Below are 20,449 nucleotides of genomic sequence, written 5' to 3' on the forward strand. Positions count from 1 at the left end.
AAGCAAAATAGGAGTAATATATATTTATGAAAAATATAATATTCAGTCCAATTCTTCCTATGCAACAAGAAACTCGGTTCTGCACACATATATTGTATCTAGGGTATACTATAACATATTTAACATGTATGGGACTGCCTAACATCTAGGGGAGAGGGTGGAGGGAAGGAGGGAAAATTCGGAACAGAAATGAGTGCAAGGGATAATGTTGTAAAAAATTACTCATGCATATGTACTCTCAAAATTATAATTATAAAATTAATAAAAAATTTTAAAAAACAAATTAAAAATATAATAATATTCAGGAGAAAACAGGGTAGAACTTACCACATATTGATATCATGATGATGATGATGATTAATGTTGATATCCTTGGTCTCTTTACCCAGAGCTACTGTTATGGGATGCAGAAAATCTTTGGAGAGAATTGTTAACAAATGTAAAGGGATTGCATTTATAGACTGAGATTGCAGCCATCTTCATGCATAATTATAACAATTGGCAAATAGCTTGTATTTTACTTTGCTAAGTACTCTATAGCAAAGCTTCTTAACTGCAGGTCACAGAAGTGAATGTTGGGGCCCTAAAATGTTGAGTTATTCCCAGAAATGTTTGATTTAGATATGTATTTTATATACCTATATACCCAGGGTCACGTAAAAGTTTCTCATGCAAAAAGTGGAAGTCACAAGTGGAAAAAAGTTTAAGAAGCCCTGTTGCTCTATAGCCATTTGGCCAAACAAAGAGCAGAGAAATTAGACTAAGAAGAAAGAATGGATAGAGTCAAAGCTACATTGTCTTCCTGATCCTTGGAATCCTTTTTCCAAGGAAAAAACTTGTCCTCTCAGAGGGATTAAAGGTTGGCCTAAGATTGCTGTTTTGCCAGTGGCTTGGTAATAATGACTAAGAAACAATTAATCAATCAATATTTATTTAGGACCTACTATGTGCCAAGTGTTGTGTTTAGTATTGTAGATACAAAAAGAAGCCACCCCCCCAAAAAAATCAATCTTTATCTTCAGGGAGCTTATGATATAATGTGAGAGAGACAATATGCAAAACCATATAAATAATTAATAGACAGAAGGCCCTAGAATTAAGAGGAGTTAGAAAAGGCTTCCGTAAAACATGAGATGTTTGGGCCTTAATGGAATCCAGAGACGTCATGAAGCAGAATTGTGAAGGAAGACTTTTCAGGACATTGGGGTCTGCCATAGAAAATGAGGGGTTGGGACAGCTAGGTAGTGCAGTGGATAGAGCACCTGCCCTGAAGTCAGGAAGCCTTGAATTCAAATGTGGCTTCAGACACTTAACACTTCTTAGCTGTATTACCCTGGGCAAGTCACTTAACCCCATTGTCTCGGCAAAAAAAAAAAGGAAAATGAAAAGATAATGAGGGGTCCAGGGTATACAGTTCTGTAGATGCGAAAACTGAGGATTTTCTATTTGATGTTAGAAGCCATAAGGAGTCATTGGAGCTTATTGAGTAGAGGACTGATATATTTGGGCCTATGCTTTAAGAATATCACATTGGTGGCTGAATCGAAGGTGAATTGGAGTAGGGCATGACTCTAGGCAAGCATTGCAATAATCTAAGTGGGAGGTGGAGGAAGGCCTGTATCAGCATCATGGCAGTGTCAGATGTGAGAGATATTACAAAAATGAAATCAATAGATCTTGACAAAAGATTAGATTTGGGGAGATGAGAAACAGTGAAGAATCTACAATGACTCTTGGGTTGAGAGACTGCAGGACTGAGAGGATGGTGTTGCCCTTTTCAGCAATAGGAAATGTGTGTGGCCAGAAGGAACATTGAGGGAGAGACAGAATGAATTCTGTTTTGGACATATCCAGCTAAAGATATCTGAAAGGCAGTTGGACAAGTCAACAGAGAGCTTGGGGCAAGATAAGTAGGTTTAAGGATCATCAGCACCTCACACCTCTCAAATGCTAAGATGACAGGAAAGGATAATGATAAATGTTGGAGGGGATGTGGGAAAAGTGGGACACTGCTGCATTGTTGGTAGAGTTGTGAACAGAACCAACCATTCTGGAGAGCAATCTGGAATTATGCTCAAAAAATTATCAAACTGTGCATCCCCTTTGACCCAGCAGTGTCTCTCCTGGGCTTATATCCCAAAGAGATCTTAAAGGAGGGAAAGGGACCTGTATGTGCCAAAATATTTATGGCAGCTATTTTTGTGAAAATTGAAAAATGAGTAGATTCCCATCATTTGGAGAATGACTAAATAAATTGTTGTACATGAAGGTAATGGAATATTATTATTCTATATAAAACGATGAACAAGCTGATTTTAAAAAGGCCTAGAAAGATTTACATGAACTGGTGCTGAGTGAAACAAGCAGAACCAGGAATCCATTGTACACAATAACAGCAAGAATGTGCGATGCTCAACTATAAAAGTCTCGGTTCTTCTCAGTGGTTCAATGATCCAAAGCAATCCCAATAGACCTTGGGCATAAAATGCCATCTGCATCCAGAAAAATAACTAAGCAGAATGAGTGTAAATCCACACATGCTAGGTTCACTTTTTTTTTATCTTTCCCATGTTTTTCCCCTTTGCTTTGATTTTTCTCTCCCAACATGATTCATAAAGCAATGTGTGTTAAAAATACATTTATAAAAGAAAATAAAAGAATCATCAGCAATTAAATCCATGGGAGTGGCTAAGATCTCCAAGTAAAGTAATGCAGAGGAAAAAAGATGTTCCTGATGGATATCAATAATTAGAGGTCATGACCTTGGAAGAGAATCCAGCAAAAAAACTTCAGAGAAGGGATAGTCAGATAAGTAGGAAGAGGGAGACAAAGAGACAGAGAGAGGCAGAGAAACAGACACACACACACACACAGAGAAAGAGAGAGAGAGAGAGAAGAGAGAGAGAGAGAGAGAGAGAGAGAGAGAGAGAGAGAGAGAGAGAGAGAGAGAGAGAGAGAGAGAGGCAGAGAGAGAGAGGAGAGAGATCCCCAAAATCAAGAAAGAAGAGATTATGGAAGAAGGAAAGAGTGATGAGCATTGTCAGAGGTGACAGAGAAGTTAAATAGGAGGAGCACAGAGAAGCACAGGCCAATAGTTTTGGTAACTAAGAGATCATTAGTAACTTTGTAGAAAGAACTTCATTGGAATAATAAAATTGAGAGCTGGATTAAGATTAAGAAAGTAAGAGGAGAGAGTGGAAGCACATTATGGGTGGCTAAATAATAGCAGAGATGGGGAGATTTCTGGTGGGGAGGAGGGAGAAACCACATGATAGTGAGCAGCCTGAGGATGCCAAAGACAGAATCACAAAATCCCTGAATAGAAAGGAACCCTAGATTGAAAGGACAATATAATCCAAATAGTTTCTAGACAAGAATTCCCTTCACTTCCTAACTGATATTCAGAGTTCGTTTGAATGCATCTAGTAGGAAAAAGTCTCTTGTGACAGTCTAATCCCCTTTTGAACAGTCTAGTTAAGATTTTTTCATTTGCAGGTAGCGTAACGCCGCATCCCTTCAATTCCATCCCAGTGCTCCTACTTGGTCTCTTTTTTTTTTCTTGAGCCAAGTAGAACCAGGCTAATCCCTTTTCTACATGACAGCTATCACATCCTGTCTAAGGGCATCTTTTTTTCCTAAACAAAACCGAATACTTAAAGACTTCTATCATATCCCTTTTGAGCCTTCTCTCAGTAAAACATCCCCAGTTTCTTTAACTGAGATTTATATAAAATGCTACTTAAGGCCTTCTTCATTGTAGTCAAGTTCTAGCTTGTCAGTGTCCTTCTAGGTGTACTACCCAGAACTTAACGTAGTACTCCCAGTGTGACATGACCGGGACATACTTCAGGAGGACTATCTCTTCCCCATTCTTGGATACTACACCTCTTTTTATGCAACTTTAAATTGCATTAGCTCTTGTAGCTGCAATATCCCCATTGGTGCCTACTGAGGTTACTTACACTTTTTTTCCTTTTGTTTTCTTTTTTTTCTTTCTTTCTTTCTTTCTTTCTTTTTTTTTTTTTCCTGAGGCAATTGGGGTTGTGACTTGCCCAGAGTCACACAGCTAGGAAGTAATAAGTGTCTGAGGCTGGATTTGAACTCAGGTCCTCCTGACTTCAGGGCCGGTGCTCTATCCACTGTACCCCATTGGGGTACAGCTGCCCCATTGGTAACACTTTCTATTTATTTGCATATGAACTATAATCATTTCTCTCTCATCTTGAACTTATGAAATTCATTTCTTGAAGTAGAGGTATAGTATTTCACAGTAATTCCTAATAAATTCCATTTTATTAAATTCACCCCTGCCCTTAGATGTGAGTCTCTTAGTGCTGTAGGCATTGATAGAATTTCATTACCTCAGAATTCCGTCTATCAATGAAATCTAGTCCCTATTCCTATTCCAGGTTCTACCCTGTCAAGATATTTTTTTTTTGGATCCTAGTTTGGCATCCATTGAGATGCACTTCCCCTCCCTGGGTTTTAGTTTCCTCCTCTGTACAATAACTTAAAAAAAAATGTATAGACTCTTTTTTTAATTATAGTTTTTATTTACCAGATATATGCATGGGTAATTTTCCAGCACTGACCATTGCCAAACCTTTTGTTCCAATTTTTCCCCTCATTCCCTCCACCCCCTCCCCTAGATGGCAGGTTGACCAATACATGTTAAATATGTTAAAGTATAAGTTAAATACAATATATGTATACGTGTCCAAACAGTTATTTTGCTATATGAAAAGAATCGGACTTTGACACCGTGTACAATTAGTCTGTGAAGGAAATCAGAAATACAGGTGGACAAAAATAGAGGGATTGGGAATTCTATGTAGTGGTTCATAGTCATCTCCCAGAGTTCTTTTGCTGGGTGTAGCTGGTTCAGTTCATTACTGCTCTCTTGGAACTGATTTGGTTCATCTCCTTGTTGAAGAAGGCCACACCCATCAGAATTGATCATCATATAGTATTGCTGTTGAAGTATACAACGATCTCCGGGGTCCTGCTCATTTCACTCAGCATCAGTTCCTGTAAGTCTCTCCAGGCCTCAGTGTATTTATCCTGCTGGTCATTTATTCTCTATACAATAATTTGAACTATATGATCAGTGAGATCCCTTATAGGTGAAGATCTATAAATCCACATTAAATATGTTAATTATCCTTTCTTATTTGGAATCTCTAAATTGAATAAGAAGAAATATAAGGAGACATAGCTTTCTTCAAATGGTCTAAGGGATCTTATGAAAGATGGATGCAATTTATTATGAGTGTCATCTAGGCTTAGAATTCAGAATGATGGGTAAAAAAAAGTTTTTAATTAGATTTTGCCTTATATCAAGAAAAACTTTCTAATAATTGGAACTTTACTAAGGTTGAATAAACTGTCCCAAGAACAGAAATATGTTGGTAAGTGTAGCAATTGGCTTCCAAAATGCAGTTATGACATACTTTTTAATATTCATTATTCTCATTTTCCCCATCACTTTCTTAAGTATAAACAATAAATCCAACCCTGTAGCATTTGTAGCTTTTGATAATTTTAGAAGTGTCGATGAAAATCAACAATTGGGTTTTGCAATCCTGTTGGAGTTACCTTTGGTATGACCTTGCCCAAGAGACAGAAGTGACACAAGAGATGATCTAGCCCAATCCCCTCATTTTACAGAAGGGGAAAGTAAAACCCTGAGAAGTTCCAAGAAACTCAAAGTCACAGGTAGAAGAAGCAATATTTTAATCTGCCAATTCCAAATCTAGCAAAGTCTATGTGAAGAAATTGTGTGTCTCACTGTGTAGTCACCATCAGGGTTCCAGTTTGGAAAAGACAAGTATAATTTCAATGTAGGGAAGAACCCGTAGTAAGTGTTGGGTGGGATTCGATGTTCAATAGCCCTGAAATTTAGAAATATATAAGGAGATATTCTTTTAGATAATCTAGAAAAAAGAAGAAGAGAAGTAAAATGCTAATGGTAGAAGTAAGAAGTGAACAATGTGAAAAGAAAGATAGTGACAGTGTGTCAAAGAGAGACACTTGCAGGACTTGGGGGTGATGTATTGTCCACACCAACACAAAATCCAAATTGTTCTCCCGTCTCTCTTATGGCTGATCCATTTAATCCAATTTGCTCTTCAAGCAAGAAGTTGAATTGATTTCTTCTTATTCCTCTGACCTGTTGTGCGAGCGAATTCATCGTTTCAGTCAAAAGAGTTGAATCTGTAATGATTGCAGATATAACTTTTGCCAATAATAGGAGAGAAAGAGATAATCTGTATATTTCACTCTGAGAGAGTTAACACCCAACATCCAGGATGCAGCATTAGCACCCGTAATAATGAACTTGTTGGCACAGAAATAACCGCTATCATAATATGCTAGCTGGATCCACCATCTAGGAGGATAATTAAATCGATAAAAGAAAATGGAAGGAACACGAATCAAAAACCTAGCACTGCCGCTCATCTCTGCTCCCATTCTTTCCATCAAATGTGAATTACTCCAAAGGCAGGGTCGGATCCGTTTTACTCATTCAGTAGTTCCAGGAAAGTTCTCCTAATGAAGCCATAAGTCTCTAATTAGTTGTTCGGCGGGGTTTGTATTGACAGTCTTCCCTTGGCTTCTACTAAGAGCACATAGAGACCTCAAATGTGATCGCTAAGGAAATTAATTGGTTTGCCTGCTGGTTGTGTCTCAGCTAATTTCCAAGTTCTGGTTACTCAGTCTATTTGTCTCTAGCTTGGGCTGCTGGCCAGCTAAACTGCCCCGCTTACTTTTTTGTCTTCACAGCAATGTTATATACTTCTTGAAGACTCCTAGGCCTAGATGTACTACAGCTATAATAGCCAAGACCCCTCATTGTGGTTCCCCTTCTCAAGTATATCCAGATTGATAGTATTGATAAAGTAAAAGTCTATTCAGATTCATAGTTCATTAATAAATTGATCAGTAGACATTTATTAAGTGTCTAATATGTTCTAGGCACTATGTGTAGCACTGAGGAGACAAAAAGAAACAAAAAAGAGACCTTATCCTCAAGGACCTTACAGTCTACCACAGGAGATAACATACAAACAAATATATGTGAAGCAAGATGTACACAGAATAAATAAACTAACAGAGGAAAGGCACTAGAATTCAGAGGAGTTGAAAAGGCTTCTGGGAAATGGTGGGATTTTAATTGGGATTAAAGGAAGCCAAGAGATGTCAGGAGGCACAATGGTGGAGGTAGAACATTCCAAGCATGGAGGACAGTCAAAGGAAACATCTGAAGCTGAGATAGGAAGTGTCTAGAACAGCTAAAAGACCAGCATCACTGATAGGGAATAAGGTCTAAGAAGCCTGGAGAAGTAGGAAGAGACTAGGCTATGAAGGACTTTTTTGTTTGTTTTGTTTTGTTTTGTTTTGTTTTGCTTTTTGCTGAGTCAATTGGGGTTAAGTGACTTGCTCAAGGTCACACAGCCAGGAAGTATTAAGTGTCTGAGGTCAGATTTGAACTCAGGTCCTCCTGACTCCAGGGCTGGTGCTCTATCCACTGCATCACCTAACTGCCCCTACTTTGTTATTTGTTGTTGGTGTTGTTTTGTTTTGTTTTGCCAAAATAACTTTATTTTTTCCTTTTTTATTGAAGCTTTTTATTTTCAAAATATATGCATAGATAATTTTCAACATTCACCCTTGAAAAACATTGTGTTCCAAATTTTTCCCTCCCTTCCCCCTACCTCCTGTCCTAGACGACAAGTAATGCAATATATGTTAAACTTACGCAATTATTATGAATTTTGTATATTTCCTGGAGGCAACAGAGCTGATGAGGTTCGGGTAGCAATACCTGCTTCTAAATAAACATGTGACAATGGTCATTATCTTTGCCAAAGGGAAGGTTTACTTAGGGGAAGAGGTTATCGACAGAATAAGGGGTAAAATAAGTACCAGCAATGGCAAGTAAAAAGAAATAGAGTTGGGAGAGCAATAGGGTTAAAAGAAAAGGTATTTGGAAGAATTCATTAAAGGAATATACCATGAGACCTGAGCATGTCACTGACCCGCACGAGAGATCCATAGAGCATTTTAGCTGACTAATCAGTTAGCCAGAGTAAGGAGAAAGAGGCCATTAAAGGGAAGGCACTAAGAGGGAGAGAGAATACCTCCTAACGGGCCTAATCCTGAAAAGGACTTGGGCAAAGATCTTCAGCAGGAGCATATCTTTTATAGAGGAAAGATAGCCTTGGGGGTTTCTCAGGGAAGCCAGGGAAGTAAAGGCAGAGACTGGGGAAGGGATCAAGGAGCCAGATGGAATGCATCTGGAAGAAGAAGATCTAGACCTGTGTAAAGATATGGTACTCAATATTCATATTTTTTTTCTGAGGCAATTGAAGTTAAATGAGGCTGGCCTCTTAGCTGTTCTAGACACTCCTTATCTCAGCTTCATCTGTTTTCCTTGACTATCCTCCATGCTTGGAATGTTCTACCCCCACCATTGTGCCTCCTGACATCTCATGGCTTCCTTTAAGTCCCAACTAAAATCCCACCATTTCCCAGAAGCCTTTTCAACTTGCCTTTAAGTTGCTTGGTTAAATGATCTAGCCCTAACACAGCTAGGAAATGTTAAGTATCTGAGAGCACATTTGAACTCAGGCCCTCCTAACTTCAGGGCTGGTGCTCTGTCCACTGCGCCACCTAGCTGCCCTGCCATATGTTGTTTAAAGATGCACAGAGGTTGGGTGATAGACACTGGAGGTTGATAAAGAGTTCCATCCTCACAATCACTCTATACAAACAGCATATTCTGAGAATTGGTTGTGTCTGATAATGGCCAGATGGGCTTCTTCCTGATGGGGGGAAGAGACTCAGTGTACATCAGAGTCTACATAGAGTCACAATGAGTAGGGGACTGAAGTGGTCGGATGTGTGCTTTAGGAAAATCACTTTAGTAACTGGATGAAATGGGGAGGGAACTGAAGCGGGCCCACTTGACAAGTGACTATTACAATAGTCTAGGCATATGATGTCAGTATCAGAGGGGGAAAGGGGGATTGTGTTGGAGAGATGTTGCAAAGGTGAGATCAAAAGGTCTTGGCAACCGCTTGGACGGGGGCCATGAGAGATAGTGCTGAGTTAAGGATAATATCTAAGTTTTAAGCCCAAGCCATCTATTGTAGAGGAATTTATCTATTAGGACAAAAAAAAAGTTCTAGAACAATAGCAGAAATGGAAGGATAAAGAAGGAACTTTTTTCTTTCTGGCGGAGGAATACATGAGCATATTTGTAGGCAGTAGGGGATGAGCTAATAGACAAAGAGAGATTCCAAAGAAATGAAAGAGTGGGAATGACAGAGGGGCAATCTTTTACAGGAGAACAAATGGAATGGGGTCTTTTGAACAAGGGCTACCCTTGGTGTAAGGGGTAAGACTATTTCATCAGGAAACAGAGGGGTGAAGGAAAAAGTGGCAGGATGATAGAGTCCCCACCAGTGTTTCTTTTGTCAAATAAAACCGTATGATCAGAAACCCAAAGGCCTTTAATGAAATAGAATAACTAGTGAAGAAGAAAAATTCAAGAACATGTTAGACACTTTTTTCCCTGCACTGCCACTTAACTTACTTAAATATTTTTCTTTAACTCTGAACTCTGTCTCCTTGCCATAATGGAATGGAGATTTGTAGATACCTTATGAAAAGCTTTTTAGGTAGACTCACTCTAAATTCAGGGATGCTCCATGGCAGAACCAATTGATCACTGAGATGCCTTAGGGTTCTCCCATCCCAAGTATCATGAGATTTCCTTCTTGAACGCAATTCCCTTCCCTAGGAAAAATCTGGAGTCCCTATAATAATCACAAGGCATAGCCAAGTATATCCATAAACATTAACATTATAAACATTCACCATTTTTATTCAAAATGATCATAGGTAATCATATCATGTACAGCACTATATATGCATACACATATAGCATACCATACATCGCAGAGTTGTATATAGCAGGCGAAATCCAGAGGTCAAGTGCAGGAACATGACACAGAACACAGGGTTGCATACAAAAGTATATATTGTATGTATCCTCTTAATGAACATCATCTTACTTTATATATAGCCTCCTCTCTGATTATTCTTGGATCATTATTATTCAGCCAGGGCACTACAGTGATGTTCCCTTCTCTGTTACAAGGGCCTTCTGTTTGTTCAGCATTCTTGAATTCCCCGGACGCACTGGCCGCCATTTCAAATCATAAATTTGTGAAAAAGCCAAAGAGGGTTATCTCAGTCTTTTTTCATTTTTGTTACTTTTTCTAGTAAATTTATTTTTAATATGCCTTACTTTATGAATCATGTTGAGAAAGAAAAATCAGAGCAAAAGAGAAAAAACCTTGGGAGAGATTAAAAAAAAAAACCAGAAAAAAGAAGTGAACCTAGAATGTGTTGATTTACATTCAGTCTCCTTAGTTCTTTTTCTGGATGCAGATGTTTGTTTTTTTTTCTATCCAAAATATTGGGATTTCTTTGAATCACTGAACCACTGAGAAGAACCAAGTCTTTCATAGTTGATCATGGCATATTCTTGTTGTTATTGTGTACAATGTATTCCTGATTCTGCTTGTTTTGCTCAGCATCAGTTCATGTAAATCTTTCCTGGCCTTTCTATAATCAATTTGTTCATCATTTGTAATAGAAGAATAATATTTCATTACCTACATGTACCATAATCTGTTCAGGCATTCCCCAATTAATGGGCATCCACTCCTTTTCTAATTCTTTGCTACTACAAAAAGGGCTGCTACAAACATTTTATACTTGTGGATCCTTTTCCTTTCTTTAATATTTCCTTGGGATACAGACCCATTAGTGACACTGCTGGGTCAAAGGATATGCAGTTTTATAGGCCTTTGGGCACAGTTCCAAATTGTCCTCTAGAATGGTTGATTTCACAATTCCACCAACAATGCACTAGTATCCCAGTTTTCTCACATCTCCTCCAACATTTATCATTATCTTTTCCTGTCATTTTAGTCAATTTGAGAGGTGTGCGATGGTACCTCAGAGTTGTTTTAATTTGAATTTCTCTAATCAATAGTGACTTAGAACATTTTTTCATATAATTATAGATGGCTTTAATTTCTTCATCTGAAAACTGTTTATATCCTTTGATCATTTATCAGTTGAGGAGTGACTTGCATTCTTATAAATTTGACACAGTATATATTTTAGAAATGATCCTTTATCAGAAACAATGGCTATAAATATTTTTCTCAGCTTTATACTTTTAAACTTTTTAAACTTGTTTCTGTTGGTTTTGTTTGTGTAAAAACTTTTTAATTTAATCAGAGTTGTCCATCTTGCCTTTCATAATATTCTCTAGTTCTTCTTTAGTCATACATTTCTCCCTTCTCCAAAGATCTGATAACCAAATTATCCCTTGTTCTACTAATTTGTTTATGGTATCATCCTTTATGCCCAAATCATGTACCTATTTTGAGCATATTTAGGTATGGAGTGTGAGATGTAGGTCTACACCAAGTTTCTGATATTATTTTCCAGTTTTTCCGGCAATATTTGTCAGATAGTGAGTTCTTATTCCAGAAGCTAGAGCTTGGGGGTGGGGGAATTATCAAATACTAGATTACTATAGGCCTTGCTTATTATGTCCTGTGTATCTAATCCACTGATCTTCCACTCTGTTTCTTAGCCAGTACCAAATGGTTATCTCAGTCTTAAGTCCTCTGTCTAGCAGTGTAGATGGCCTCCATTCCCTCAGATCCTTAGGGCTTTAAACAGAAAAGGATTGGCTTTGAAATTTATTCTCCCAACCTTCTGAGGTCTATCCTTGGGCTAAATCAGTCCTATCTGATTTCCTTGTTTCCCAATATTATCATAAAATTATTCTCTTCTGAATCCAAATCCTCTTTATATAAGCTATCATCTGCCTCCATCTACTACTGCTGGATGAACTCTCTTTGGAGCCTGTCTTAAAGCCTACTTGGCTAACTTTTTTAGTTCACATTGCTCCTGTCCCCCTAGAGAGTCCAGCTGACTCCCCTATGGATAGCTGCTGGTTGCAATTTATTGAAAAACAGAAGTCTGAATAATTGGATTCTCCAATCACTCCTATATCACGTATTTGTACCAGAATTGCAATGTTGCCTCAAGTATTTCCTATTTCCCATATTGCAGTGTCAAAATGACATTCGCACTTCTGTCCATTTATCTTCACTAAATGTTCTCATCCATGTTTCCCACCTCTGGCTCTTGCATTTTCTCATAGTAATATGCCTTACTAATATTCAATGCTCCCATATTCTACCTCTCCTATTTCTTTTGGGTAAAATATATCTTTCTAGAGACACACTTCAGTCATCATTCTCATCCCCCAAAGTCTCAGTGATACCTGTTGAAATTTGTCTCCTTACATTAGGATATTTATTCCTTTATGTGTGTTGTCTAATACTTGAGAATTTTAAAAATTTAAACATCAACCAGATCAGCCAATCAATAATCATTTATTAAGTACCTCCTTTGTGCCAGGCACTGTGCTGAGTGCTGGAAAAACAAAAAGAGGCACAAGACAAGAAGTTTACTGCCTAAAAGGGAAAAGGGTCAATGTGCATACAAATATGGATGACACAAGCTGTATATAGGATCAATAGGAAATAATGAACAGAGTGAAAGCAAAAAGAGGGGTTGGAAAAGGTTTCATGGAAAAGATGGGGATTCATTTAGGACTTAAAGGAATCCATGAAAGTCCATAGATGGAGTTAAGAAGTGAGAAAATTTCAAGCATGGGAGACGGCTAGAATGATGAGAGCCAAGGAATAGCCAGTGGAATAGCCAAAAAGCCAGGGTCCGTGGATGAAAGAGTGCATATCAAGGATTAGTATAAGAACGATGGGAAAGTAGAAGTGGGTTACATTATGACAGACTTTGCATGATAAACAAAGGATTTTGTATTTTATGTTGGTCATTTATGCCAAGGCAATGGAGTTTATTGAGTTGGAAGGCAGGGTATTGGAGTGATCCAAACTCCCTACTTTAGGAAATGACTTTGGTGGTTCAATGGAGAATGAATTAGAATGGGAGAGACTGGAGGCAGGCTGACCCACCACTAGGATCTTACAGCATGAGATGATGGAGGTCTTCCCCAGAGTAGTGGCAATATCATGGAAGAGAAGATGGGGAGTCCCATTGGAGAAATGTTGCAAAGATGACACGGGCAGGCCTTGAAAACAATTTGGATATAGGGGATGAGAAACAATGAGTCAAGAATACAGCTTGGGGCAGCTAGGTGGTGCAATGGATAGAGCACCAGCCCTGAAGTCAGGAGGACCTGAGTTCAAATTTGATCTCAGACACTTAACACTTCCCAGCTGTGTGACCCTGGGCAAGTCACTTAACCCCAGCCTCAGGGGGAAAAAAAAGGATAAAGCCTAGATTTCAAGCCTAAGGAATTAGAATAATGCTATTGTCCATATATTTGAGGTGATAGGTTTTCTTAATGGTTCCTTCCTTGGACTTTTGTATCCTGTGAACTTCTAGGCTTCTCAGCTGCTATGCTTTCATTAAGGTAGCAACCCTTACTGGTATCTTGCTTGATACACGTACATTGAAATTTTTCTCCCTCTATATCCTTTTTATTTTAAAACCCTTTGGATTAGATTTGCAGGATAGCAAGCAGATATATTCTTACTAGCTGTTGCTAGATGCATTCTTTCCATTGCCAGGAATATATCATTCTTACATTGTGAGATACAGTCCAGAAATCTAAATCTCATTTTCAAATTCTATTTCCATTTCATCACTTCCAAAATAATTTTCCCCTTTCCTATGGCTTGTCTTCAGTGAACAACAGTGAGGAAAACCCAACCCGTTACCCTTGTGGTCTTTTTGTTTTCTTCCCAAAATTTGGTAATCTTTGGCGATGCTTTCTAGCAATATTGTTTGTATCCATGACAGCCCACTTCAAAGCCAAGAAATCTGTTTGTGTACTGGAATATGAGTCATCTACCGACACTCAAAAGGCCTCTGATAATCATCCTTTCTTCAGAAAATCAACTAACAAGCATTTATTAAGCACTTACTGTGTGCTAGACAATGTGCTAAGGGTTTGGGATGCAAAGACAAAGCAAAATAATCCCTGATCTCAAGGAACTTACATTCTAAGAACAAAGAAAATACGAAACATAATTGTAATCTTTGAGATACATACTGAGTAGATGGAAGGTAGCTTTAGAGGGAAAGAAAGACACTGGCATGGGGGATACTGGGAAAGGCTTTAAACAGAAGCTGGCACTTGAGACTTGAAGTAAGCTGGAGAGACAAGATAGGAAGTAACTAGATTATAAAAAGAATCAAGTGCTAAACAGAGGATTTTCCATTTTATCCTAGAAGTAATTGGGAAAGCCATTATTTGGGGAGTTCATTGAGTAGAATTACAGGGAATATAGCATGACCAGACTTGCACTTTAGAGTTGAGGCAGGAGAGACTTGAGGCAGGGAAACCACTTAGAATCCTCATTCAGGTGAGAGATAATGAGGACCTAGTCATCCCTTCACTGTGTTAATGGAGAGAAAAAGTCAAATGTAAGAGATGGGGGGGTTTATGTAGAAACAGCAAGATTTAACAGGTGATTGGATATTTGGAGTGAGGGAGCATCCACTTGACATGCATGCCCATAGATGTGCAAAATAGAACTGTGCTTCTTTTGCTACACTCTCTTGTTAATCTTCCCAAGGTGAATCGCCTCACCCTATAAGTCTAAGCTTCTTTGTCCCTTGAAGAAAAACACTCTGAACAGCAATAGTCAAAAGAACAACAAATCTGTTTCGGCCTGTGTCGGTGAGTCTTGGGCTTCCGGGGATGACACAAAAGGGTATTGCCTAGAAGGAGGTGAAAGGAGCCGCTTTTTTGTTGCCTAAGCAAACTTACACTGTTCATACATACTTCCTCTACCTCCTGAATTGATCATATCCGTTCACAATAACTTGGAGGCTATTCCTATTGTGCACGTAGCCATTGGTGCATTACTAGTAAGCACGCTCCCATTTGCTTACGGCCTCTCTGGGCATTTGGGTCAGTGCTCTCAAGATACTGCACCCCAGTCATGACTGCCTGTAGCAAAAGTTCCAGCCTTAGTGAAACATCAGAGGCTTTCTCTTCCAGGACCACCAAACACGCTTGTCTGTGAGCATCTGCAGCAATTCAAGTGCTGAAACCTTGGAATACTTGGCCTTTTCTGGGCTTACAATATCAAGAGAAAGGTCCTTGGGGTTCTCAGATACTCCTCTGCAACAATCTTCTAGCTGCTGGTGGTGTATCTGTGACACTTTTCAGCCACGCTTCCAAGGTTTCCCAATTTGTGAGTGAACTGGACCCCTCTAAGGACTTCAGCTTCCCATTTTGAATAGCTTCTTGTCATGTTGTTGGACTGACCGGTCGCCCTTCGTGAGTAACTGCTCCCCAAGACCCGCTCGCTTGCAATTGAGAAAGGCGTGGCTGCCAAGGCTCTATCAAGGACGGGATGTCTCCTAATCACAAATTGCCGAGGGTGGTATTGCTTCTGCCAGCAGGCCTCTCATATCGTACACAGTTGTTCCTTCTCTCATCAGGAAGACTTTCAACTTTCTCATTAGCTCCCAGTCAGCAGTACAGGGCTTAATAACTAGTTTGCAAACAACACTATTAACAGTTATCTCCTTAGGGATGCTGGAGTGTACCATTGTTTCAGCCTGCTTACATAATGGCACTATCATGACCTATCTCTACCTCAGTACATTGAGGTTGATTTTGTTGTTCAGTCATTTCAGTCATTTTCAAGTCTTTCTGTCCCTACGTGGGATTTCTTTTGGCAGAGATAATAGAGTGGTTTGCCACCTCTTTCTCCAGCTCATTTTACAGATGAGGAAATTGAGGCAAACAGTGCTAAGTGACTTGTCCAGTTCATAGAGCTAGGAAGTGTCTGAGGGCAGATTTAAACTTTTGTCTTCCCCACTCCAAGCTCATTGCTCTATCTACTGTGCTTCCAACCACACCAAGTGGTACCAGTGTCAAATATTTCATCAGAGTGCCCATCGGTTTATGTAAAGTCCTTGCAGGATCTTTATCATTATGATCAGTGGAAACTACCTCCTCCCAAATGAAGAGATCTTTGTAAGAATTTGATATTGATATTATATACCAATTTTATAATAGATAAATGGTCACAGTGGCTATTTAAGCCAATACTCCAATTTGAAAGTTATTTTAACTGTCTGACAATGTCACTGCTGTAAATAATGATAACTTTAATGGCGCTTTACACAAAAGCAAAATAGCCATTTGAAAATTAATTAATCTGGTCTGGAAAAGTTATGTTGTAAAATGTAAAATGTTCACATTGAAGGAGAAAAGTACGAAAAGAAAAGAAAAATCTTTAATGAATCCTCTGCATTGCCAGAGCAGCCACACATATTCACACACACACACACACACACACACACACACACACACACACACACACACTATGTCTATATATAAAGACAGAGTAAGTATATATAGGTATATAGTTAATATACAATTATATATTTTTAACATCGTCAATTTTTATGGATGGATTATCTAAGAACATACTGCTAACTCTGCCTTTTCTTTATTCCACCTGTGGCACAATAAACTCCACTCAGATCTCTCATTTTACCTGTGTGGAGATTTATGCTTTAATTGTGTTTCATGTCTCTTATAAACAACATATGCCTACCTCCATTTTCTAGTATATATGCTGCTGACGGGAGCACTGGCCTCCATTTTCTAACACATTTTTCTAGTCGTCCTTATTTTATGGGCAAGTACATCTCATTTATACTGACAGTTGTGGTTGTTAATTGTTATATTTAAGATATGTATATGTGTCTGTGTGTGTGTGTGTATATATATATATCTATACACACATATAGACACATATACATATATACACACACATATATACATAAACAATCCATATATGAATGTGTATCTTGTATGTGTGTATAAATATATATGTGTTTGTGTATGTGTGTGTGTGTATGTATGTGTGTGTGTGTGTGTGTGTGTTTAGAGGATAAGCTCCTACAAATATAGTAAATAGGCCCCTTGGTATGGCCACAGCCAAAAGGGGCAAGACTAGAAATTGAACCAAGAATAAAATTCTTTCACACCTGTACCCCAATAATTGCCACCTGCCCACATGTCTGTTGAAGAGTATTTTTCCCCGTTTCATCATTAATACTTTGGGAGAAGGAAATATCAGTTAGTTACTTGAAGAAAGCTGCTAAGGAAACTCTACATAGCTCTAAGGAGTACTAGGCTTCTGGGTATGGGAATTGGGCAGTCAAGAAAATCTGCAACAGGTCTTCCATGTGCTGTGTCTTGATACAGAGACCATATAATCATAGAACCTTCCTGAATTTCTTCAACCCTGTGTCTTTTCCTTTGCAAGACTTCCAGCTAAGTCCCTGAAGTTGCTTTTTAATATGGTTCCCCTCCAAAGCATTAGTAGTTAAATGAATGGAAAACTGAAGACTTAGTAGAACACAATTGTTGTCTTCAACAATTTGAAGAGCTAAAATTTGAAAGAGAGATAAGACCTCAATGCGATGCGATTCGATTCAAAAAGCATCCCTGAGGTTTGTTCTGCTCTTCTCCAGAAAGTAGAATTGGGAGCAGTGGATTGGGGTTTCAGAGAGGCAAATTGATGTTGAAATTAGGAAAGGCTTCCCATCACTTAGTGGTACCCAAAAGAAAATGTGCTATCCTGGGAAGACTTCAGAAAAAGTCTCGATGACGTGTTGTTGGGGAACAAAAGGGGATTCTTGCTTAAGGAAGGGTTAAATTAGAGGGCCACTGGAGATCCTTTCAAATCTGAGATTTTGGGGGTTCTGAAGGTCCTTGATGGTTTTCAGGGCCTTCTCTTTGAAGATGTTGGGAACAGTGTGGTAGCACAGTAATATTACTGGAAAGACTACTGAAAGATCCTGGTGATTTGGGCTAATTTTTCTCTCAAAAGGCAATGAAATCAGCTTTAATATTTAATTGATCCAGAGGAGTAAGTTTCAAATGCGTAGCTTCACAATGACCTGAGGCATAAAAAATAATACATGAGCAGCTGAGTGCTCCTCAAGTCTTGATGCATGCTCTACCATCATGCAAATTATGTCATGACTTATCTGGCCAAATATGCCACCATACGAAAGGCAGAGAGAGAGGAGCTGGACCCAAATGAACCAATTATTTACTGAATAGCCTTTTAATGCTGTTGTTAGGTGAACTTCCTTTTATAAACTTCATATGGTCTATGAATGTCTCAATTGGCTCCAATGTAGAGTCCGAACTCTCAGACATCCCGAGTTAAACCTGACCCAGAACAGATGGATAGGATGAGAATAGGGGCCTTGCTACCAATATCAAGTTTTATATATCAACTTCTGACCTCAATTTTATGAGAATCTATGTGCAAGCTGGGTCCATATTTCCTAATTAATTTTCAGGCCCCAGTACAAAACCCAACACAGGGTCTAATGTAGTACTTGACTCGCCACAGACACACGGCCTATCTATTCAAATGACTTTGGATTGACTGGTCAGTGAACTGTTCACTGAAAGATAGATATTGGCCTGGAAGTGGATGGTCTAAAAAGTTCAGAAGGACCTCCTCAAAATGGCACGTTACAGTTTCTGTTTTATTGAGAATATTTAGAGTCGCAAGGGAGTGGATATGATATGTTTTATAATGTTATATTTAAATGTTTTTTATTCATCCTTGCAAGCTTACCAAAACCACTCATAAGGAGTCCATTTCATTGATCGTGTTGGAAAATTTAGCTGTCAAAATACCTATTTACAGTGAATCAATAGGGCTCCAAATGTGCTGGGAAATTGATATTATATGTATGGAGTAGCAGCCTGAGGAAGAATACTGTGTAATAAATGTTTACATACCATCAAGTCTACAAACATTAAATATCATACAAGATAGAATCTTTTTTTTTTTCCTTGTGTAATTTATCTCCATTTTTCCATTACCTTCTCTCATTTTCTCTTCCAGCGTTACTCACAGACAAACCTCCCAAGCCATTGTTCCCCAGGGAGAATCATCCAAGTGTTATTGATGTCCAGCTGGGTAAGTCCCCCTCTGGGAATAATAGATAGGAAACTTCTGCTCTATTAACAGATGGGAAAAATTGCAAGAACCCAAGAGAGGTTTATTGCCACTGTTATTACATGCAAATCAATTTGCGTCCACTCATTTGTAAGTGTGGAGTTCACTGCAGTAACAGTTTAAGGAAATGAGTTTGTATTGTGTGAAGGAATGGTTATCCTAATTGGTTACATTGGGTAGTCAGCATACACGTCCATAGAGCTTTTTATCTGTGATTGATGGGTAAATGGACATTTTGCCTTCATGACTGGGGACCAGGAGCCTTGCGTTGCTTTAGTCAAAATGTCTTTTTTGGTAAAGTGCTGGTTCCTGGAAACAGTCTGCTCCTTTCAACATTGGCCAAATCTCCAAGACTGAATAAGAGCACCCTTTATAATGATTTGGTCATGTTATTTCCAATGGCATAATCCAGGGCTATTTTAAACTTGTTTCTAAGTTGAGATCCTGAATATTTATGAATCATCTGGTGTTGGGAGAAGTAACAACTTGATTTATGGGCACTCCTTTTTTTTTTTCTTTCTTTTTTTTCTTTTTTTTTTAAAGAAACTCAAATCAGGATGCAAGATGTCAAGGCTCTTTTTTTTAGTCCCCCACAGCCAATCCTTGTATTTTTAGAGCCATAGACTTGAAACTTGGAGGCCAAAGACTCCGCGAACAAATTGCAGCCTTTAATCTGAAGCATTCTTTTATTTTCTGAGCTTTCACCAGTCCCTTGAGTTTTGTTCCAATAATCAGAATTCCTCCTTCTCTGAACAACAGAAATATGCCAGGACTGTACAAAATGCTGAAAGAGTATTAGGGTTGTTTGAGAGTCTGCAATTTATTTGTTTTACTGACACTAAAAGGATACAGCAATTATTTAGTCTGGAGATGCCAAATTGACCCCAATACTGCACTCACTTTGGGAATTTTTCACTTAATATTTACTTCTCTCTGTTTTACTTGGGTTTGGGGGTGACTTATAGCTATCCATAACATCTCAGAGAGAAAATTGCATTATTGCTATGAATGGGTTCATTTATCTGAAATGGAAGGTAGCACGGTGTACTTTGGCTCGGGATGCATTTTAGCTTGGCTGAAACCAAAGTAATTTTGATCTTTTTGATAATTTAAGGTACCTTTTCTCTGAGGGCTCAAAATGTTGAGGCATATTTGGGAAATTTCTATCATGGATTACTTTGGATTATAGCATGGGAGATTTGTATTGTGGATTACTTTGGATTATAGCATAGGAATAAGTCCCAAGATACCAGGGAGGAAGAGGGACAATCCTTATGATCATGATATGCTCC

The 20,449-nt window shown here is 38.6% G+C and overlaps 1 protein-coding gene across 2 annotated transcripts in view; it reads left to right on the plus strand.

Annotated features, from left to right (window-relative positions):
- IL1RAPL2 (interleukin 1 receptor accessory protein like 2) overlaps nucleotides 1-20,449 on the plus strand; it is a 945,856-nt gene that overhangs the window by 726,196 nt on the left and 199,211 nt on the right. For both annotated transcript variants that reach the window (XM_074277659.1, XM_074277660.1), the window contains one exon: nucleotides 19,044-19,118. In XM_074277659.1, coding sequence (XP_074133760.1) covers nucleotides 19,044-19,118 — 75 coding nt within the window. The remainder of the gene's footprint in view (nucleotides 1-19,043; nucleotides 19,119-20,449) is intronic.

The sequence above is a fragment of the Sminthopsis crassicaudata genome, chromosome X (assembly GCF_048593235.1).
Source record: "Sminthopsis crassicaudata isolate SCR6 chromosome X, ASM4859323v1, whole genome shotgun sequence".
NCBI classification, from domain to species: domain Eukaryota; kingdom Metazoa; phylum Chordata; class Mammalia; order Dasyuromorphia; family Dasyuridae; genus Sminthopsis; species Sminthopsis crassicaudata.